The 24,270-nt window shown below is 41.9% G+C and overlaps 2 protein-coding genes across 3 annotated transcripts in view; both read right to left on the bottom strand.

The window, feature by feature from the left end:
* LOC129813201 (coxsackievirus and adenovirus receptor homolog) overlaps window positions 1-5,523 on the bottom strand; it is a 65,532-nt gene extending 60,009 nt beyond the window's left edge. Inside the window, exon 1 of the mRNA XM_055865473.1 lies at window positions 5,355-5,523. Coding sequence (XP_055721448.1) covers window positions 5,355-5,406 — 52 coding nt within the window. The 5' untranslated portion in view covers window positions 5,407-5,523. The remainder of the gene's footprint in view (window positions 1-5,354) is intronic.
* Window positions 5,524-5,961: 438 nt separating this feature from the next.
* LOC129813184 (protein BTG3-like) lies at window positions 5,962-15,421 on the bottom strand. 2 transcript variants are annotated; one of them, XM_055865454.1, is made up of 5 exons: window positions 15,298-15,421; window positions 14,510-14,716; window positions 14,184-14,321; window positions 6,781-6,976; window positions 5,962-6,663 (listed from the first exon to the last, which is right to left on the bottom strand). In XM_055865454.1, the coding sequence occupies exons 2-5, from the start codon at window positions 14,680-14,682 to the stop codon at window positions 6,448-6,450; spliced, it is 723 nt and encodes a 240-aa protein (XP_055721429.1). In that variant the 5' UTR covers window positions 14,683-14,716; window positions 15,298-15,421; the 3' UTR covers window positions 5,962-6,447. The 2 variants fall into 2 exon arrangements, with proteins under 2 accessions (XP_055721429.1, XP_055721437.1); XM_055865462.1 differs by lacking the exon at window positions 15,298-15,421 and adding an exon at window positions 14,843-15,221.
* Between the last annotated feature and the right edge of the window lie 8,849 nt (window positions 15,422-24,270).

The raw sequence follows: 24,270 nt of genomic DNA, 5'->3' as shown, positions 1-24,270 counted from the left end.
GCCATTTATCCGTCAGGGTGACCATTATTCCTCATTAGGGGATGAGGGCGTTGAGGGGCTGTGCATATGTGAACATCGAGTGGCCCAGTCATGTGGTGGGGTGTTTATGGTCTTAACGGACCGACGGCCTGATGATGACTGATGGGAGTGGAGAGAACCAGCAGCACCGTGGCCTTGTTGTTATTTATGGGAGGGGGAGAGAGCAGGAGAATTCTTGCCTCCTGGTCCGTTCACAAGTGCACGTCCACCAACTTAGCACATCTGGATTTTGATCGTTAGGCAAGCAATAAACGTTTTACAAAAAATAAAAGGACTGATTATTTTAGTCCAGGTAGTCCCTCCCTATTTCAGTACGTTTTATAAAATTAAATTGTATTTGTCACATGCGCTGAATACAACAGGACCTTACCACAAAATGCTTACTTACAAGCCCTTAACCAACAATGCAGTGAAGAAAATGTTTACTAAATAAACTAAAGTAACACAATAAAATAACAATGAGGCTATATGCAGGGGGTACCAGTACCGAGGCAATGTGAGGGGGTGGGGGTTAGTTGAGATCATTTGTAAAGTGACTATGCATAGATAATAAACAGTGAGTATCAGCAGTGTAAAAACAAGGGGGTGGGGGGGTCAATGTAAATAGTCCGGGTGGCCATTTAATTCATTGTTCAGCAGTCTTATGGCTTGGGGGTAGAAGCTGTTAAGGAGCCTTTTGGACCTAGACTTGGCGCTCCGGTATGGCTTGCTTGGCGGTAGCAGAGAGAACAGTCTGTGATTGGAGGGTGACTGGAGTCTGACCATTTTTGGGGCCTTCCTCTGACACCGCCTAGTATAATAGGTCCTGGATGGCAGGAAGCTTGGTTCCAGTGATGTACTGGGCCGTACACACTACCCTCTGTAGCGCCTTGCGGTCGGATGCCGAGCATTTGCCATACCAGGTGGTGATGCATCCGGTCAGGATTCTCCCGATGGTGCAGCTGTAGAACTTTTTGAGGATCTGGGGACCCAAGCAAAATCTTTTCCGTCTCCTGAGGGGGGAAAGGCGTTGTCGTGCCCTCTTCATGGCTTTCTTGGTGTGTTTGGACCATGATAGTTTGTTGGCGATGTGGACAGCAAGAAACTCTCGACCCGCTCAACTACATCCCTGTCGATGTGAATGGGGACGTGTTCGGCCCACCGTTTCCTGTAGTCCACGGTCGTCTCCTTTGTCTTGCTCACGTTGAGGTTGTTGTCCTGGCACGACCCCATTCCAATCTCACCTTCTCTTACCAATCACATCTCAGTGACACATCACTTTATGCCCTCATTAAAACATTGATGGTCAAGACGACCAACTCTTCAATAATTGGCCAGAAGTTCAAACAAGTTTGGTATGACTACTAACACCATCTGTTAATATAAAATGACCAGGAGGGTTCAAGTGAAGGGCTACCAACATCTCTGTGTAGTGCTTCGGATGCCGGCCCAGTGGCAGGCAGCATTATTTGCTCCCAGTACCTGTGAATAAGGAATAACTCAGAAAACATTGGCCTCACCACCAGCCTTTAAAAACAGAGCTTGAAAACACAAGCTACTATTAAATCATTATCATTGTCCGGAATGCAATCGGCACACCTTCAAATGGTCCACTCGCTCTCTAAATCGAAAATGTATTATATTTTTGAAAAAGGAACAGGGTTAGCGGATGTGTTCAGGTTAAGGGATCAGCATCGTTTCACACTCCCATGCAGACGAGTAAACAAGAGTCGTCACTCGACAAGGAGCCTGCACGACTCGGCATGTTAAAATATTTAGGGTCCGCCTGGGTCTCTGAATATTCATGTGCCTTTGTTCTCATCATTCGATTGTGGAGGACACAGCAGCGGTGTCCCTGGAGCGCAATCTGACTCTACGTGTTCTTGCTTTATTTTCTAATAAAGCAAGGGGCTTCGGGCCGAGTGAGTGGGGCCGGGCAGGCAGATTTTGGTTTGGAGGGGAAGCTGGCTGCTACCAGAGCGTATTTGAAGCGAGAGGAGGGATGGGACTGTTTCAGCCATGTCACGAGAACTGAATGTGAAATCATGACCTCAAGCCAAAGCTGCTTGTCTACATTGGGTCCATGCATGACAATAGCGCAGGTTGAACAGTACACGAGATGCCTTCTCTTATCGCTCTTACCGTGTCGCTTTCTAGATTTGTCCAAGGGCCTGACTTTCCAAACCATCAAATATAAAATGATATGTTCTTGTGCAATTGTGTTATTACCTGAACAAATATATCTCAATTTCTTTCAGACAGCAGAACTGAAAACTAGGCTGGCTGGATGCCTGAAACCCCATAATACTTTTAGAGATACTACATTATGATATGCTTGTTTCTGAGTCGAAACCGGAAAGGGTGAGTTTAAGTTAGGTCAAAAGAATCTCACCCTGGTCATGATCAGCGAACAATAGACTAAGTGAACATTAAAAAATGCATTTGTTTCTAAGAATTTTGATTTGATGAGTGACTCAAAAGGAATCCCTTCAGACAGACCAATATAAACAGAGACAGCCCCAGGATCTACTGAACAGGTAATCAAATGGCTACCCAGACTATTAGTACTGACCTGTTAATTACATTTTTTGCACTGGCTCTTGCACACTCACTGGGCTCTACCCACACACATTACACTGACACTTCAACACACACACGCAAACACAAGAATAGAAAACCCCACACAAACACACTCTTCACATACGTTGCTGCTACTCTGTTTATCATCTATCCTGATTGCCTTGTCACTTTTACCTCTACCTACAACTACCTTGTACTCCTGCACATTGACTCTGTGTCGGTAATCCTTGTATATAGCCTCATTATTGTTATTTTATTGTGTTACTATTTTGTGTTACCATGTGACAAATTATAATTGATTTGCACGTTTAGAAAAGGTATCCTAGCAATGAGCTCCCAGAGGGGAGTGGAGTGCAGCAAGCTTATCAGGTAACAACAACATGCTTGGTCTGCTGAACTCTGAGTCACTGCTCTGCATTTACCTTACCCTATGTCCCAAGCTTCACTCAGCGCTGACCAGTCCACAGCCAGGGATGAAGGGGGGTAGAGTAGGCCAGGGGTGAAGGGGGAGGAGGACCAGAGCTGGCTCTACAGGAGACCTCCTCAGGTGTCAGAGAAAATAACCATCCAGGCCCCACAACTCCAGGCCCCACACAAACATCAAAGTGCTGACTGGCTGGAGGATGTCTACTGGCATCTGCTTAATGCAGCCTGGACTAGACAGGGCTGTCAAGGACTATGGAGAAGATATAGAGAATGTGTCTCTGACATGACAAACACAGAAGCGCCTTGGACACAGTCTTGACACAAGCCTCGGAAAGAGGAGAATCACCTTTGACATTGAGCTCCCTGTAAAAGCTTATTTGTTTCAGTAGGCAAAGCTAGTCTATATGAAGGGTTTTAAGAAACCGTTACATCACATCTCCAGAAACTAACTATAACCTGCTATACATCCTTTGCTTTATATAGTATGATATTTACTTGTAAATGTTTTTGTTGAAGCATTTAGGTCGACCTAATAAAATAATGAAAGTTTCATGAAGTTTAACATATAGGCTAGAAATGTCCTAGTTGCATTGAATCCCCATTTGGAAGAGGATGAGCGCCCCAAATGCGCCCCATTGGGAAGAGGACATCGCCCCAAATGATCAGCCCATGAAGCCATTATTATGGTAATGAGCCTCTACTCATGTACAAAAACGTATTGCATTACAGAAAAATGCACTGGTGGTCAAGTATAACAACAGCCCTAACCAGACCTTTAAACATTACCCTCACTGTGCCAGGGCTTTAACACAGCAGAAAGAGTTGTGCCTGCCTGTGTCAACGAAGCAATTCATTATTGCTAGGGTTTATCAGTAACCAGTGGTGCGGAATATCATTGCCCTAACCATGGCTCCATCCGCAGTGGCAGCTACACTTTAAAAGAGCAGGGAACCTTTGAGCTACAGAACACAGGCTGATACTAACAGTAACACAATCCATCTACAGTACCATAGTTTCACTTCTGTGGTGAGAGAGGGAGGGGCTGGTTTCAGTGGAAATTCCAGGAGAGCGACAAGCTACACACAAATAATAATAGGAGTGCTGAATTCCCCTGTAGCAGTGAGCTCCCCAATAGCAATAATACACACTGTCTAAAGTGCATCCCAGTTGACAAACGTTTTAGCTGTATTGTTTAGTTTTATAGGTAATCAATGTTAACAACCCATCTGAATCTCCTGACCTGCTGATAAGAGGGTGATTTCCATCCCAACTAGATGATGTGAGAGCCAAAAAGCATTTCAACAGTTCCCAGACAGTTCAAGCAGCGTTTATGATACCATAGCATCTAACACGCCTCAATCAGAGCCACCTACATGAGTCCTCAACAAATAACTGGTGAAGGATTGTGAATTAAAACTAATTAGGCCCTCTGTTTTCCATCCATGAGACTAAAAGAAAACTAATACCAAATGGGCTACACTTACTGTTGGTCTAAAAGTTCCCACTCACATACAGTAACAATATATTCAGGGACATAAATCTGGTCGATACTCAGCGACCAACATGTGATTAAGATTAATTTCTGTCTGGGTTTAGAAAGCACCTACAAATCATTTAAAGACCTTCGACTCCTGCGGGGGGGGGAATACAGTTTAAATTGTCTTGGCAGATGGCAGACAGAAAACGCAGCACTTTGAAGCCCTTTACAGGTTTTAAGGCGGATCAGGCTATTGTGTGAGTGTTAACTACCAGTTGCAAAACAAAAACAACTAGGTAGCGTTAAAAAATGCTTTGCAGCGTGTAGGGAAAAACATTCTCACCACGATGCAACCTATATCAATTTAGCAACTATGTTTACTGTAAAAAAAAATGTAAACTGTTCTAGCATATTATCCATAATATGTGAGTTCAATAAGCCATGTGTTGAAACATATACGTTATTCAAGTCAAACGCATTTCCAGTCATTTCAATAATAACTATCTACGTTACTTTAAGCACAGTGCGCCTACATTTGGGATTCCAGAATTCAAGGACATAATTTGTGTCATCACATTTTGACAAGTGTTATTTAGCTGACGCTAGTTTGAATTCCTATGGTAAACTAGCTAGCCATTTTCAATATTATAAGTAAAAACATGCGTAAGCAAATTAGTATAATCTAAAGTCATTATTTTACATGTTATTCAATAGAACAGACAACCAGTTCGTTCTTTTATTCTCAAACATCTAACTTTTTAGCATGTTGCTCGTCGTCAGCACTCCCATTTTCGTCCGCGCTTATGAAAATGTAGGATTTTTTTTTAAAGTAGCCGGTGGACGCCAAACTTACCTGCGATAAGACTAATCAATACACAGCAGAGGTGGGGTATCGTGAAATCCATAACTTTCGGTCTATTCCAATAATTTTCTTTCAAAACACAGGTGAAAAATAAACTTATGCGGTGCTTCCGACTGTCAGAGCACTCTCCCGAAGCATCAAAACTCTCCGATCCCTCTACGCCTCAGCAGGTGCATTTAGGAGAGCTGGAGTCTAGACACGTGATTTCCGGAGGGTACCAAAGTCGTGTTTTCGAAGACACTCACGCCCCCTGTCGTATTACATGCGTTCACAACACTGAATGGACACAGCTTCCTAATCAATGGTTATAGAAATAGTACATTTACTGTTCAACTTTGAAACACAGAACAAGACAAGCTAAAGCTATAAAATATAGTTGTGAAAAGCTTTACAATGTAGGTCTATAATGACAGTGCGCACATTTGATCAGAACATCTGAATAACAGGTGTAATACAAATATGTACATTAATATTTTTGTCTGCCATAGACAATCATATTGTATTTGCATATAATATGGTGTTTACTGTAAGCCTATGGGATTAAGGCAACAAGCATTCAAATTACACTGCAGTAAAATATTTCAAAACAGCAACAGAGTATGATTTGAAAATTTGTTTAATGTCTCATAATTTAAGGTTGGCACAATTCATGAGTAAACTGTATAAATAAAAAATTCTCATTAGAACATAACTGATGGACAGTACAGTAGGTAACAGACAATTATCCATCAAATATAAATACAGTACATATATCTTCATAGCTATAAAATACATGAAAATACAAATTCCTTCTCCATTACAACTGTAGATTCCTTTACTCACACGATTACAAATGGTCTAAAGTGCAAAGAGTTAATGTTCTTATCAAACAAACAAAAATTAAACAAATTCAAGAGTTTCCAGAGTGACTATTAAACTACTAAAATAGTTTTTTAAAATGTGGTCAGTCATGTTAGTGAATTTTAGTTTGCCCTCTCATTCTCCTCCAACAAGAACTATATTGCTTGCTCTAGTGGTCACCCTTTCACAGCTCAGGGAACCTGGAACAGGCTAACACTAACAGCAACACTTGCTACAGTGGTCCCTAACAGTGAGCCAGGCCTGGAGTGCCACCCCAGTATCCGTGCCACCTTCTGTGGCCAGGTGGGGCCCAGTCGTTGTGTCTGAAGGGCTGGGTGGGTCTACCTTGGGTTCTGAAGTCATAGTGAGGAGGACGTGGACGTCCATTATATCCTTTACCCGGCCACATCTTCTGCTTGGGCACTGGAGGACGCCACAAAGGAGTAGCTGGGTAGATCACCTTTGAACAATAAAACATGGGTCAATTTCAATTATATTTCCCCCATTGTCAGAGCCGACCAAGGAGGTATTCAGACAAGACTGTATGGAACACGACTATGTTCGTTACTGGTTGTACCTGGTATTTATGGCGATTTTGAGGGAAGGTAGGTGGAGGACGGGTTTCTCTGAGGCCACTATCCTCGTCTGAGGAGGAACAGGAGTGGTAGTCAGATGTCACCCTCTCGACAGCGCTGGTCACCTTCTTAGTCACATCCTCTTTGTCGTCACCAGAGAAACTGGCAACAGTGAAAGCAAGGTTTCTCTCTCCATATCTGCACGAGAGGAAAAGAAGCCAACAAGACAATTCTTTGTCACTGAATGTATATTAACAATTTAGTGCCTCGACTGGTAACCCAGAGGGATTTAACATGAATGGTGTAGTTAAGAGGTAAACAATGGAACAACAAGGCTTCAAAATGACTCTGTGTTTGTAGACAGTGGCAAGTCAAATTCAAGGAATAAGTACTTTTTCCAAGCACTAATATTTATTTCAGGACCATGCATTTGTAATAGTTCCTATTACGCAATTTTTTCTAGTTGTGGAAACAGTGGTGGAAAAGTACTCAATTGTCATACTGGGGTAAAAGTTAAGATACCTTAATATAAAATGACTCAAGTCAAATTGAAAGTCACCCAGTAAAATATGACTTGTGTTAAAGCCTTTAGTATACTTAAAACCAAATACTTAAGTATCAAAAGTAAATAGAATTGCTAAAATGTACTTAAGCATCAAAAGTAAAAGTATAATCCATTTCAAATTCCTTATATTAAAAACAAACCAGAGGGCACAAATATATATATATATTTTTTTTTAATTGACGAATAGCCAGGGGCACACTCCAACATAATTTACAAACAAAGCATGTGTTTCGTGAGTCCGCCAGACCAGAGGCAGTAGGGATGACCAGGGATGTTCTCTTGATTAGTGCGTGAATTGTACCATTTCTGTCAACGGGTGTCAGGGAAAATGGAGTAAAAATTACATTATTTAGGAATGTAGTGAAGTAAAAGTTGTCAGAAATATAAAAGTACAGATACTCCCCAAACCTTAAAGTACTACTTAAGTAGTTATTTTTACTTAAGAACTTTACAGATGCCATGTCACAATGTTTAATTGATATCACAATATGTGAATCGTTTTATTTATAAACTGTAGCAGCAATAATTTGAAGCCACAAATTGCTGGAGAAATCAAATTCATAAAAAAATTGAGCTATGGATTAAAGATCAGGAGTCAATGAGATCAACATGATTGAGTAAGTTTTAAACTATGACAACAATAAAACTACTTTATTGTAGGACAGACCAAAATCGTCTTCAAACTCAATCAAATATGCTTCCCAAAAATAACGTACTCTGTGGTAGAACATTTATTTTGAATTACGATTTTCTGCATTTATCAGTGTGCCATCAGGTAGCCTGACTTCAGATATGTCCATGTAAACAAGATTATGGAAAGTTATTCTTACAAAGCATGTAAACGTTTTAATCAAACTATTATAAAGCTGACTATCTAGCCACAATCACATTATTATGTGCATGTAAACATACTCATTGAGCAAGTGAGTGCTTACAACAGTCCAGTAAGCACAGCCTTTTTATCTTCTATTGAACTTTGGAAACTGTTGAACTTGATTATGCATTCTCAGGACTGAGGTCTCCACCTCTGCAGCTACCCTTTCCATGTATTTTTGCAAGAGTTGTGTCCTTTTCCAGGCATCTCTTGTTCTCTCCCTTTTCGTGGTCCTGCTGTGCATCTAGGTAGTCTTGATATTTCTGCCTTGCTGATTTGCAGAAAGATAATTGGTGGCGTTATGTTGACATTCTTTAGTCCTCCTGCATTCGCTAAAAGAGTCATACACCAGTCTGTGCTGTGGAGGACTGCGCCTTTTTTTTGACAACAGTGAGAGCGGAGTTGACTGCCGAGGCCTGTCCATGGGAGAACACAAGGACAATTTGAGTTACTGGCCACAGGTCTCCGTTGTTTTCTATACCCTTCAGACGCTCTAAAAAGAAAAGGTGTCCAGAGCAGTTCTCTGCAGATCATACTCACTGAACAGACAGTGATGTCTCAACACCTCCTGCTGTATGAAGAACTTCAACTGCCTCAGGGCGTCGTCACATGCCACAGAAAAACTCTTCAGGTCAACTAAGTGTGAGGAGACGTTTGAATTTGCGCTCACGTGCTTCAGGAGTCCTTGTCATCTGTTGTGGGACAAGACAAGTAGCCTTTCGTCACAAAACTGGACTTGACTGGGGTTTTGAGCAATCAGCCTCAACACCTAGAGGCACTTTGTCACTCAAATGCAAAAATCCTTCTCCCACTCACTTTGCTAGACACTCGTTTTAGCACCTTACATTTTGAAAACCCAATGTCAACTTTGGAGGGGCCCATGGCCTCATCCTCTGTCACAGTGTATTTCAGGGAGTCTGAGTGTCACACCTCTTTCTTAAAGACTCTGCTCATGACATTTGTCAATAGGTCTGCCCTGTATGCTGTCAGGAATGGGACTGTCAGTTTGGTAGTTTTGAAGGTACCGTTGAATGTGTTTGGCTACAAATGTGAAAATCTGTTTTGCTTGGAGCAGGGTTCGTACAGACAGTGGCAAGTCAAATTCAAGGACTTACGTATTTTTTCAAGCACTAATATTTATTTTCAAGGCCCATTAGTTTGTAATAGTTCATATTACTATGAAATTGTTTCTAGTTGTCACCAGCTGGCAGTAGCCTCATGGGGGAAAAAACGTAGTATTCATCACTACCTTACAAGTTGTACTCAATAATATGTTGTTTCACTACCATGAGTGGTAAGTCAATACTGATGATTTTGCCTAGTGGTGAACACATTTCCTATTCACATTTCAACACAAGTACAGCACAATGACTTTATTGGGCATTTGGGAATCTACTACTTAATAGTTACGAAAAAGCATCCTGCTTCCGACTGGCAGCAGTGTCGGTCGGATGGGCAACGTGAGGAAAACGGAATGTAAACGGCAGGAGCATGGCTGCCACTTGATAAAGCGGAACATCGTAGGCACCCATGAATGAGGCATTCGGCAAAAAAGCTCTAGAGGTTGTTGCAGAGAAAAAGAAAAGTCACATGCATAACTGCAGCCAGCGCAAGATGCAGCGTTGGTCTTTTCCCCTTCATGTGGCTCTTCAGGGCCAACTCACCCATGCTTCCAATGTCAAAGTCTGACTCATTTTTTGCACCTTACAGTGTGGGTTGCTTGGGTCCAGTGATGTAGTGGTAAAAAAAGTAGATAAACTACACTGAACACAAATATAAAACAAGTAGTGTTTCATGTGCTGAAATAAAATAAGATATTTTCCATATGCACAAGACTGGATTGAATCTAAATTTGCCCAGCATATTAGCTATCAATGTAACGTTTGGCGGCACCTAATCAGTCAGTGCTGTACCTGCCTGGCTGAGTGGCAGTATGGATGGAATACGCAAGCTCGACTGGTAACCACAGCGTGAAAAACACAAGGAAAATAAAACTGTAGTCTGACAGGAAAATAATTTGCAAGACCAACACATTTTTTCTAAAATATTTCTTAAAACATTTCATCATTATCTATTCTCCTCTCATTTTAATTCAAGTACCAACAGTGGCTTGCGAAAGTATTCACCCCATTGGCATTTTTCCTATTTTGTTGCCTTACAACCTGGAATTAATTAAAATAGATTTTTTTTTGGGGGGGGGGGGGGGTTGTATCATCTGATTTACACAACATGCCTACCACTTTGAAGATGCAAAATATTTGTTATTGTGAAACAAGAAATTAGACCCCAAAAAAACAAAATTGAGTGTGCATAAACTTTCGCCCCCCCAAAGTCAATACTTCGTAGAGCCACCTTTTGCAGCAATTACAGCTGCAAGTCTCTTGGGGGTATATCTCAAAAGCTTGGCACCTCTAGCCACTGGGACTTTTGACCATTCTTCAAGGCTAAACTGCTCCAGTTCCTTCAATTTGGATGGGTTCCGCTGGTGTACAGCAATCTTTAAATCATACCACAGATTCTCAATTGGATTGAGGTCTGTGCTTTGACTAGGCCATTCCAAGACATTTAAATGATCCCCCTTAAATCCACTCAAGTGCTGCTTTAGCAGTATGCTTAGGGTCATTGTCCTGCTGGAAGGTGAACCCCTGTCCCAGACACAAATCTCTGGAAGACAGAAACAGGTTTCCCCCTTAAGAATTTCTCTGTATTTAGCACCATCCATCATTCCTTCAATTCTGACCAGTTTCCCAGTCCCTGACGATGAAAAACACCCCCACAGCATGATGCTGCCACTACCATGCTTCACTGTGAGGATGGTGTTTGGGGTGATGAAAGGTGTCGGGTTGGTGCCAGACATAGCGTTTTCCTTGATGGCCAAAAAGATCAAATTTTAGTCACGTCTGACCAGAGTACCGTCTATATATTTGGGGACTCTCCCACATGCCTTCTGGCGAACACCAAACTCGTATTTCAAGGCCTACCTTCAAACTCGTATTTCAAGGCCTACCTTCAAACTCGTATTTCAAGGCCTACCTTCAAACTCGTATTTCAAGGCCTACCTTCAAACTCGTATTTCAAGGCCTACCTTCAAACTCGTATTTCAAGGCCTACCTTCAAACTCGTATTTCAAGGCCTACCTTCAAACTCGTATTTCAAGGCCTACCTTCAAACTCGTATTTCAAGGCCTACCTTCAAACTCGTATTTCAAGGCCTACCTTCAAACTCGTATTTCAAGGCCTACCTTCAAACTCGTATTTCAAGGCCTACCTTCAAACTCGTATTTCAAGGCCTACCTTCAAACTCGTATTTCAAGGCCTACCTTCAAACTCGTATTTCAAGGCCTACCTTCAAACTCTGCCTCTTTGCTTGACATCATGGGAAAATCAAAAGAAATCAGTCAAGACCTCAAAAAAAAAAAGTCAACCTCCACAAGTCTGGTTCATCCTTGGGAGCAATTTCCAAACGCCTGAAGGTACCACGTTCATCTGTACAAACAAAAGTATGCAAGCATAAACACCAAGGGAGGACGCAGCCGTCATACTGCTCAGGAAGGAGCATGAATGTACTTTGATGCGAAAAATTCAAATCAATCCCAGAACAGCAGCAAAGGATATTGTGAAGATGCTGGAGGAAATGGGTACAAAAGTATCTATATCCACAGTAAAACGAGTCCTATATCGACATAACAACCTGAAAGGCCACTCAGCAAGGAAGCAGCCACTGCTCCAAAACCGCCATAAAAAAAGCCAGACTATGGTTTGCAACTGCACATGTGGACAAAGATCGTACTTTTTGGAGAAATTTCCTCTGGTCTGATGAAACAAAAATAGAACAGTTTGAACATAAAGACCATTGTTATGTTTGGAGGAAAAGGGGGGAGGCTTGCAAGCCGAAGAAAACCATCCCAACCGTGAAGCACGGGGATGGCAGCATCATGTTTTGGGGGTGCTTTGCTGCATGAAGAACTGGTGCACTTCAAAATAGATGGCATCATGAGGTAAAAAAATTATGTGGGTATATTGAAGCAACATCTCAAGACATCAGTCAGGAAGTCGAAGCTTGGTCACAAAGGGGTCTTCCAAATGGACAATGATCCCAAGCATACTTCCAAAGTAGTTTCAAAATGGCTTAAGTACAACAAAGTCAAGGTATTGGAGTGGCCATCACAAAGCCCTGACCTCAATCCTATAGAATATGTGTGGGCAGAACTGAAAAAGCGTGTGTGAGGCCTACAAACCTGACTCAGTTACACCAGCTCTGTCAGGAGGAATGGGCCAAAATTCACCAAACATATTGTGGGAAGCTTGTGGAAGGCTACCCAAAACATTTGACCCAAGTGAAACAATTTAAAGGCAATGCTACCAAATACTAATTGAGTGTATGTAAACTTCTGACCCACTGAGAATGTTATGAAAGAAATAAAAGCTGAAATAAATCATTCTGACATTTCACATTCTTAAAATAAAGTGGTGATCCTAACTGACCTAAGACAGGGAATTTTTACTTGGATTAAATGTTTGGAATTGTGAAAAACTGAGTTTAAATGTATTTGGCTAAGGTGTATGTAAACTTACGACTTCAACTATAAGTGCCTTTGAAACGGGTATGGTAGTGCAACCCAATAGTAGAAAGGTGCCCTTAATGATTTGTACGCTCAGTGTATATACAACTACCTCTTACATTTAATCTTCAACCCTTAAACACATAGCCTATGCTACATACATTTTAAATGTCCCCTTCAAACCAATGCCTGTAGCTATATTACCTTCGAACAGACATTAAACAAACATATAGAACAATGGTAATGAAAACCATGGTTTAAAGATAAATGTATTAAATGACTAACGTTATAGCTTGCCATTAGGTGCAGCTGTAGAAACTACTTTCAGCAACAATGGTGCTGAATGATGATGCCTAGTTCAGCAGATCTTGGCTGGCTTTGATGGAAAAATGTACAGTCCTGTATCTAGAAATTAACAGTGGTAGAGTTTGCAAACATTTGGCCAGCTAGTTAGCTTGCAAACAGACTACTCAATGCTAGTTAGCTCACTATTTTAGCCAAGTTGGCTAACATCATTGTGCCCAAATCATTCAACACTCAATATCCCATATCAACAGCCTTGAACGAGGCATAGATAAAGTGCTAGTTATCTATAAATTCTGTAATACTCCAGCTTCAGTTCACTTAGTTTTATTAGCTAACTAGCTAGCTGGTAAACTCTAGCTTGCTAACGTTAGCTAGTAGGCTAGCTAGCTCTTTCCATTATTCAAATGTAGCTAACAGAAGTAATTCACGTTTGAAACGTTTCTTTACCGGTTGGTCTGGTTGTGCAATTGCTGCTAAAGCTCTGGAGGTTGTTGCAGAGAAAAAGTCACAATGTAGAACTGGTGCCAGCCTGGGCTGCAGCTTTATGTCTTTCCCCCTTCATGTGGCTCTTCGGGGCAGATTCACCCATGCTCGCAATGGCAACATCTTTGATGCATTTTTCACACCTTGCATGATGTGGGTTGGTTGGGTCTGGCAAAACCCATTCATAAAACATCAATATCCTGCCAGGCACAATTTAATCTATATTTGCCCGGCATTTTAGCTGTCGATGTGACCTTTTGGCAGAGCCTCATCAGTCAGCTCTGTACCTCCCTGGTTGAGTGGCAGTGTGAGTGGAATGATCAAACTCGCCTGGCAACCTGAGCGCAAATCACATGAGCGGAAAAAAACGCCTGGAAATTAATTCTTAAGACCAATACATGTAATAATATTCATATTAACATATTTTAAGATTTCCTGCTCTCATTTTTATTCAAGTACCAACTTGAGAAAATGTCTGATTTTCAAGATATTCCAGTACTTGAATTTCAGAGTACTTCGAGCACCTTGTGCGAACCCTGCGACTGCCCATCTCCCAAAGTGTGCACTCCCTCCAGCCAATGCTTACACCAATTCAATGGTTTTAAATAAGACTGACCTGCAGCACACCTCCCCTGGATCCACCCACAGGGTGAGTTCTCTGGGCAGGCCAAGGTCCTTGTACTGAACGCCACTCTCCTGGCAGGCCCGCAGCAGCTCTGGATCCTCCCTCTGCAACCTGTTCACTCGAATACACCTGCAAAGTAGTAGAGTATGCAATAGACCTTCAATAACTCCAATCATACAAATCACTGCATATCCAAAACATACCCTATTCTTCATAGGGCATGATGCCCTAGACTAGAGGTTGATAAAGCTACTGATATGGTAATCAAGATAGGGGGAGCAAGGCCACAGACAGGCATCTGATCCATAGTTAGTTACCTGAAGGCCTGTCCTTTGCTGGGGTTGTCAGGATACCAATGCCCCCTGAACTTCTCCTGCAGGGCAACAGTCAACCGCTCCACAAACAAGTCCACTTTCTGGGTATCCAACCTTTCCACCTTCTTGATCAGTCTTTTCAGGAAAAACAACACTGCTGCAATCTCTTTCATCATGTTTCACTGATGTGCTGTAACGATGGTCCAACTTCTGGAAATAGTAGCACAAATTGACCAGAAACAGTAAATTCACAAACAAGTTAATAGCCTAGAAACAGCGGTTTCATCCATCAATTAATCTCCAAAATCCATGAACTATGTAGCAAGCAAAGCCTACCTAGCAACAGAATACAAGCTGACAATAATTCGTTGAAAGTAAATATTCAACTAATTTAGTGGGTTAACCATTGTTAAATCCAAACGACATTCCAGTCTGGCGGGACATCTTCCAGAAAGGCGCGCTGTGATGCAATACTTCCGTTTAGCCATGTGACTGCCAATCATTCATAGCTGGCTAACTGTGTTAGCCATCAACAAAACCCAGACAAAAACTTAACTATATACATAACCGAGGTATATATTAATTGCAGATGTTTGTGACAAAACTTGTCAAGTGAAGTAACCTTAACGTCATCCTAGCTAACTACTGTAGCTAAATAAAGAGAAAAAGTTCAAAAAACATGTTATTAATAATAAATTCGTCGGGCAACTAGCTAAGTAAACTTTTTAAACTACACATCAAAACACGTTATTTGATTATCCAAAATAACAATTAAAAGGCCATCATATTACCGTAATTCCTGTTCATCACCATGTGGGAAAACTGTTGCCAGCTTAGCTCATGACTGTCTGAACCTCGGTATGAGAGCATAACCTGCCCCGGCAAGCGGTAGGCGCGTTTTCTGAACTAGCCCTACGTCACGGTCGTCACTAATTATTACAGTCACAGAGTCATAATTGTGGCTAAACCCCGCCTATTTCTACAATGTCTCTTTTTATAATGATTTTAAACCAAACCGCAACCAAACTGCTAACATTATGCCTAACCTTAACATTAAATTAAGACCAAAAAGCACATTTTTATTTTAATGAATCTTTACGATATAGCCTATTTTGACTTTGTGGATGTGGTAACTAGTGACGATCCGACGTCATCCCCAGTGAGCAACGCGACTAAAATGGCTGACTTGAAATCATCCTAAACAATGTAAATGGGGATGTAATAATGTTGTTTGAAACTATGAAAGAGCGTACTATATTTTAACTGCTCCAAAATTACACTGCGCTTCCTTATTAGTACACGTCCTATGCGAAGCAAAATACAACTGCAAAAGGTGAAATATATATATATTTTTTATATCCACAGGGGGGTGCCCAACCTTCATCTAAATCAACGGCTTGCATGTATCAAATCAGAGTGGGTAGAACCCTTGTAGAAGACTGTACTTGGTTTATGAGTTATCAAAAAAGGTTTAGAGGTCTCCAGGGTCTCGAGACCATATATTGAGTGTCTCGGTGTCGGATACATTTGTGCTCGGCTTGACTCGATCTCGGGACAGTCAGGACTCGTAATTTCTTCCCGAGACCAGCCGAGTAAAAAACTCATGATTATCAGCCTCCATTCAGTTAGCGCATTAAACCTATTCGCCAGACCATATATGCACTCCTTTCTTAAAATATTATTTTAATGTCTGGTGGGCAGTTACAGCGATAAGACAAAATCGAAATTGGGGAGGAAAAACATAAACATTATCTTAACAGCCGTTATATATTTTATAGACATGTTTGCGCAGTGGCGAACCTATAGGCCTTCAGTATGTGACAGGTTCGTGATTCTGAAAGGACAGCAACCGCAATACCAGCTCACTCATGTAGGATAGCACTTTTTTATAAAACACAAAAGGGTGTAATGGAGGGTATACGCAGGTATAAACCGTATACCCACTTTTGTTTTAGTGGCCATTGCATTTAGTCCATTCTTATTCCCTATTGATGCGTATCACAGTATGTAGTGGAGGTATACTATTTATCAATTATGTAGTTCAACAGAGAAATCATGCACAAAGTAGCAATGTAACGTGAAATATATTCACATGCGCGCCACACACATAGTCTAGTATGCAAACCAGGTACTGAAAAAGTTACGTCCAAAGTGTTGGTTAGTAAGCTATTAGTGATGAGCAATTGTCGTCATGTGCTGTTTGCACCACTGGCATAGAAATGGTTGGACATGACAAGAAATTGGACATGACAAGTCCAACCAGTCAGATTCAAATCAAACTTTGTCACATGCGCCGAATACAACACGTGTAGACCTTACCGTGAAATGCTTACTTACAAGCCCTTAACCAACAGTGCAGTTCAAGGAGAGTTAAGAAAATATTTACCAAATAAGCTAAAGTAAAAAAACAAAAAAATTAAAAGTAATACAATAATGAGGCTACATACAGGGCTTAGTTGAGGTAATTTGTATATGTAGGTAGGGTGAAGTGACTATGCATAGATAAACAGCGTGTAGCAGCAGTGTACAAAACAAATGCCTAAAAGGCCAGCATCCTAGAGTTGCCTCTTCACTGTTGACGTTGAGACTGGTGTTTTGTGGGTACTATTTAATGAAGCTGCCAGTTGAGGACTTGCGAAGCGTCTTTCTCAAACTAGACAGTCTATTGTACTAGCCCTCTTGCTCAGTTGTGCACTGGGGCCTCCCACTCCTCTTTCTAGTCTGGTTAGAGCCAGTTTGCACTGTTCTGTGAAGCGAGTAGTACACAACGTTGTACGAGATCTTCAGTTTCTTGGAAATGTCTCGCATGGAATAGCGTTCATTTCTCAGAACAAGAGTAGACTGACAAGTTTCAGAAGAAAGGCTTTGTTTCTGGCCATTTTGAGCCTGTAATCGAACCCACAAATGCTGACGCTTCAGATACTCAACTAGTCTAAAGAAGGCCCGTTTTATTGCTTCTTTAAAATCAGCACAGCACAACAGTTTTCAGCTGTGCTAACATACTTGCAAAAGGGTTTCTAATGATCAAGCCTTTTAAAATGATAAACTTGGATTAGCTAACACAACATGTCATTGGAACACAGGAGTGATGGTTGCTGATAATGGGCCTCTGTACGCCTATGTAGATATTCCATTAAAATAATCAGCCGTTTCCAGCTACAATAGTCATTTACAACATTAACAAAGTCTACACTGTATTTCTGATCAATTTGTGATTTTAATGGACAAAAATGTGCTTTTCTTTCAAAAACAAGGACATTTCTAAGTCACCCCAAACATTTGAACGGTAGTGTAGGTATTACAGTCAGGGAGAGGTTGAAAATGTCAATGAAGACTCTTGCCAGTTGGTCCGCGCATGCTTTGAGTACACGTCCTGGTAATCCATCTGGGCCCTCGGCTTTGTGAATGTTGACCTGTTTAAAGGTCTTGCTCATATCGGCTACCGAGAGTGTTATCACACAGTCATCCAGAACAGCTGGTGCTCTCGTGCATGCTTCAGTGTTGCTTGCCTTGAAGTGAGCATAAAGGCATTTAGCTCGTCTGGTAGGCTCGCGTCACTGGGCAGCTCGCGTCTGGGTTTCCCTTTGTGTCCGTAATAGTTTTCAAGCCCTGCCACATCCGACGAGCGTCAGATCCAGTGTAGTAGAATTCAATCTTAATCCTGTATTGATGTGGTTTAAGCATTGTTGTGGATTTAGACCATCCATTTTTCACTCTCAAAATAAAAGTATCTCAAATCAAATTTATTTATAAAGCCCTTCTTACATCAGCTGATATCTCAAAGTGCTGTACAGAAACCCAGCCTTAAACCCCAAACAGCAAGCAATGCAGGTGTAGAAGCTCGGTGGCTCGGACAAACTCCCTAGAAAGGCCAGAACCTAGGAAAAAACCTAGAGAAGAACAAGGCTATGAGGGGTGGCCAGTCCTCTTCTGGCTGTGCCGGATGGAGATTATAACAGAACATGGCCAAGATATTCAAATGTTCACAGATGACCAGCAGGGTTAAATAATAATAATCACAGTGGTTGTCGAGGGTGCAACAGGTCAGCACCTCAGGGGTAAATGTCAGTTGGCTTTTCATAGCCAAACATTCTGAGTATCTCTACCACTCCTGCTGTCTCTAGAGAGTTGAAAACAGCAGGTCTGGGACAGGTAGCACGTCCGGTGAACAGGTCAGGGTTCCATAGCCGCAGGCAGAACAGTTGAAACTGGAGCAGCAGCACGTCCAGGTGGAATGGGGACAGCAAGGAGTCATTAGGCCAGGTAGTCCTGAGGCATGGTCCTAGGGCTCAGATCCTCAGAGAGAGAGAGAGAAAGAGAGAAAGAAAGAAAAGAAAGAAAGAGAATTAGAGAGAGCATACTTAAATTCACACAGGACATCAGATAAGACAGGAGAAATACAGACTGACCCTAGCCCCCCGACACAAACTACTGCAGCATCAATACTGGAGGCTGAGACAGGAGTGGTCGGGAGACACTGTGGCCCCATCTGACGATACCCCCGGACAGGGCCAAACAGGCAGGATATAACTCCACCCACTTTGCCAAAGCACAGCCCCCACACCACTAGAGGGATAACTTCAACCACCAACTTAACCATCCTGAGACAAGGCCAAGTATAGCCCACAAAGATCTCTGCCACAGCACAACCCAAGGGGAGGCGCCAACCCAGACAGAAGGATCACGTCAGTGACTCAACCCACTCAAGTGACGCACCCCACCTAGGGACGGCATGGAAGAGCACCAGTAAGCCAGTGACTCAGCCCCTGTAATAGGGTTAGAGGCAGAGAATCCCAGTGGAGAGAGGGGAACCGGCCAGGCAGAGACAGCAAGGGCAGTTCGTTGCTTCAGTGCCTTTCCGCTCACCTTCACACTCCTGGGCCAGACTACACACAATCATAGGACCTACTGAAGAGATGAGTCTTCAATAAAGACTTAAAGGTTGAGACCGAGTCTGCGTCTCTCACATGGGTAGGCAGACCATTCCATAAAAATGGAGCTCTATAAGAGAAAGCCCTGCCTCCAGCTGTTTGCTTAGAAATTCTAGTGACAGTTAGGAGGCCTGCATCTTGTGACCGTAGCGTACGTGTAGGTATGTACAGCAGGACCAAATCGGAAAGATAGGTAGGAGCAAGCCCATGTAATGCTTTGTAGGTTAGCAGTAAAACCTTGAAATCAGCCCTTGCCTTAACAGGAAGCCAGTGTAGAGAGGCTAGCACTGAAGTAATATGATGAAATATTTTGGTTCTAGTCAAGATTCTAGCAGCCGTTTTTAGCACTAACTGAAGTTTATTTAGTGCTTCATCCGGGTAGCCGGAAAGTAGAGCATTGCGGTAGTCTAACCTAGAAGTGACAAAAGCATGGATTCATTTTTCTGCATTATTTTTGGACAGAAAGTTTATGATTTTTGCAATGTTACGTAGGTGGAAAAAAGCTGTCCTTGAAACAGTCTTAATATGTTCGTCAAAAGAGAGATCAGGGTCCAGAGTAACGCTGAGGTCCTTCAGTTTTATTTGAGACGACTGTACAACCATTAAGATTAATTGTCAGATTGAACAGAAGATCTCTTTGTTTCTTGGGACCTAGAGCAAGCATCTCTGTTTTGTCTTTCTTATGTCTGAAACACAGGCTACCAGCGAGGGCAATTATGGGGCTTCACCATGTTTCATCGAAATGTACAGCTGTGTGTCATTCGCATAGCAGTGAAAGTTAACATTATGTTTCCGAATGACATCACCAAGAGGTAAAATATGTAGTGAAAACAACAGTGGTCCTAAAACGGAACCTTGAGGAACACCGAAATTTACAGTTGATTTGTCAGAGGACAAACCATCCACAGAGACAAACTGATATCTTTCCGACAGATAAGATCTAAACCAGGCCAGAACTTGTCCGTGTAGACCAATTTGGGTTTCCAATCTCTCCAAAAGAATGTGGTGATCGATGGTATCAAAAGCAGCACTAAGGTCTAGGAGTACGAGGACAGATGCAGAGCTATCTAATTGAAAATGATACAGATTAATACAAATAGTGGAATCATGCCATAATGGAATAATAGATCATACTACAAGTTTGGAATGTGGCTACCTAGCTAATACTTAGTCACATGGATTCCTAAACCATTGCTAAGAATATTGAAAATGACTGCAGTTTCAGGCTGGTTGCAATGGTGCTAGCTAGGTAGCATGCTAAAGCTAGCTAGCTACCCCAGAAGTTGCTAATAACATCTGTATCAAAGAGATTAGCAAACATGTTTAATCCTGCTCGTTTGAAACTGATCTCATTTCAAATGCTCACACAGACATTTTCCCATTCGGTAGAACAAATAATGCCATATTACCAACGCAGTATTGTACAGCTTTGACAGTGATCATAATGGTGGCGCTTGGCTTGCACGTGCAAATTCAGCACACACAACGTTCTACAATATAGTTGTGTTATTTGACGTGTCAAATTAAAATATTATTTGACTGTGAAATAGTGCTATTTGACGTGTATCTTTTTTGACATGCAAAGACCCAAACGGAGTTCCATACGCAGGAGCATTAGTGAGGTCGGGCACTGATGTTTGGACAATAGACTTGGCTCTCAGTCAGCGTTCTATTTCATCCCAAAGGTATTCGCTGGGGTTGAGGTCAGGACTCTGTGCAGGCCAGTCAAGTTCTTCCACACCGATCTCGACAAACCATTTCTGTATGGACCTCGTTTTGTGTATGGTAGTATTGTCATGCTGAAACAGGATAGGGCCTTCCCCAAACTGTTGCCACGAAGTTGGAAGCACAGAATCGTCTAGAACGTCATTGTGTGCGGTAGCTTTAAGATTTACCTTCACTGGTACTAAGGGGCCTAGTCCGAACCATGGAAAAACAGCGCCAGACCATTATTCCTCCTCTACCAAACTTTACAGTTGGCACTATGCATACGGGCAGGTAGCGTTCTTCTGGCATCTGCCAAACCCAGATTCGATCGTCGGACTGCCAGATGGTGAAGTGTGATTTATCACTCCAGAGAACACATTTCCACTGCTCCAGAATCCAATGGTGGCGAGCTTTATACCAGTCCAGCAGACACTTGGCATTGCGCATGGTGATTTTAGGCTTCTGTTGAGGCTGCTCGGCCATGGAAACCCATTTCATTAAGCTCCTGACGAACAGTTCTTGTGCTGATGTTGCTTCCAGAGGCAGTTTGGAACTCAGTAGTAAGTGTTGCAACTGACCACAGCCGATTTTTACGCGCTTCAGCACTCGGCGGTCCTTTTCTGTAAGCTGCTATGGCCGTTGTTGCTGCTAGACATTTTCACTTCACAATAACAGCACTTACAGTTGACCAGGGCAGCTTTAGCAGGACAGTAATCTGACTAACTGACTTGTTGGAAAGGTGGCATGCTATGACGGTGCCACGTTGAAAGTCACTGAGCTCTTCAGTACGGGCCATTCTACTGCCAATGTTTGTCTATGGAGATTGCATGGCTGTGTGCTCGATTTTATACACCTGTCAGCAACGGGTGTGGCTGAAATAGCCAAATCCACTAATTTTAAGTTGGTGTCCACATACTGCTAGGAGGATGTCATGTCATTCCATTAGAGGAGTGGGTGAGTGACTAACTTTTTCCCCTCTTATCGTTTTTCAGTGGCTATACACAGCTAGAGATGCAGGTGTCATTTGGTTAGTTTACAAGAACTTGAACAACTGTTATCCAGTTAGCATATCTCTTGTGTTCGCAAATTCACTCTGGCTATCTACTCTGATTTCAGAGCACAATCATCTGTGTGCCAGAGTGCAGAACAACTGTTGAATTTACGAATGCCCAACTCCCTCTGAATATGACCGGTGTCAGTCAACATAGGGGGGAAGGAATAGTTAGTCAAGAACACTCTAGATAACATGTCAACAGACTAACCAGCTCTGCTATGGCGAGTCAAATGGTCAGAGTGAGGTGTTCTCTCATTTGTGTCTGAATGTAGCTCACTAGCAAGCTAGCCAACTTTAGCCAGTTAGCTTGAGTGCTTGGTTGGGAGAAGCATGCATTGGCAGGCAAGCAGCACAAGGATAAGGAGGCTACACTTCCCCATTGTTTATCAGTGCAATTTTGACGGCCAACTAGATGAAAAGATTTGAGAGGGTTTATCTAATGTTCCTTCGTTAAATTTGAACTCATCTTACTCTGGCTAGCATTAGTTGTTGATCCTGCTGTTGTTGATGTGCATAACTGAGGGAGAGAGAGCCTACCTTTTCATGGTTGTTTGATCAATAGGACTGTAAAGTTCCCATATGTTTACATATTTGCATTACATCCATTCAGGTGTATTTTGTGACTTTTGGGGAATGCGTTCTAATGATCTAAAGTCGCGCTATTGCAACTGCCTGTAAACACACAGTATCGTTCAAAGTGAATGATGTCAGGCAAATTACTTGTTTGTATAAAGGCCTACAGTAGCTCAGATTGGCTATAGCGCACTGGTCTGTGTAGACTCTGGTCCTGACAAGACAGATGTTTTTATTCAGTTTTATTTACTGCAGTGTCTATTAAACTGTCCAAATGCATGACCGCTTTCCCACTCCAGAATATTCACAAATGCCTTAGTATATGTAATTCCCAAACATTCTAAGAATGTATTAAAATTATCATATCTAAGTGGTCTCGTCAGATTTTCTGTTTTATTAAGTGTCATTCTTCCCGGGGGTGTATATGAACATTTTTAAATAAGATTTCATGTTGCTAAAATGGTGTCAGTTCCACATTAAATGCAACAATGTTTCACACAGATAAGTTATTTTCAAAAAGATGGCTAACAGCAAGCGCGCTGCAATAAAAAACATTTCCACTCACCAGATGATGATCTTTTGAAAGTTAACTTCTTGTTGAAAGTTATTCTTGAAAAGGGAGAAGCTAACAAACTAGCAACAACATCATCTTTGATAACACCTGCTGCAGCCGCTGCAAACTAGCCGACAACAAAATCTAGCTAGACTGTGGGAAAACTACTGCTCACTATTACGCAGTGACCTGTTGACCTTCAAGAAGGCAGCAGTTTCCATACATTTTTGTAAGAACGGTCCCATCCATTTAGTCAAAATGTGATTGGTTGATTCCACTATCCACATGTTGCCCTAATACAGTTGAATGGCAGATGCCTTTATCTAGCTTCTATTGGCCTAGCCAGTGGCTGATTTAGCTAGCTAGATGTATTTCCGCAGTGACCAGCAAAGAAAAATCCTGATTGGATTTTTTTTCTCTTCAACCCTTTCCTTTACAGAAAAAACTGAAGAGATTAAATCAGAACATAATTGAAAATGTTGTAATTATAATAATAATTGTATAAATCCTTAGCCCTTCTCTGAAGGTGTAGAGGGGACTCATTATTAACCCAAACACAGTGGGGAACAATCATTTGTAGAATTGCTCTATTTTCCCTCATCATGCATTCTTTCACAATATAGAATGTCTAAAGAATCCATATGTTGTTCTGAAATATGAACACAGAAATACTGGACATTTTGAACTCGTGGTGATTTGACAAAATTACAATCATGGTCTTGATTTGGACTCGCATTTTTCTGGTTTTGACTGTCTCATTCCCCCCCATCTTGACTTGATTTGCTCTGGTCTTGGATTGTCTCGAACACAACACCAGAGGGCTCTGATTAGAGATTAGGTAATTGACTAGATTCCATAACATGGTCTCATAAGTTGTTCTGTAGACAACTAATTGTTGTCATACTATGCCTACATCTACTCAGACAATATGACACCAAACAGAAAA

This window comes from Salvelinus fontinalis, chromosome 2, assembly GCF_029448725.1.
Source record: "Salvelinus fontinalis isolate EN_2023a chromosome 2, ASM2944872v1, whole genome shotgun sequence".
In the NCBI taxonomy this organism is placed as follows: domain Eukaryota; kingdom Metazoa; phylum Chordata; class Actinopteri; order Salmoniformes; family Salmonidae; genus Salvelinus; species Salvelinus fontinalis.
The sequence above is the reverse complement of the archived record's forward strand: the minus strand, read 5'-3'. Positions and strand labels throughout refer to the sequence as shown.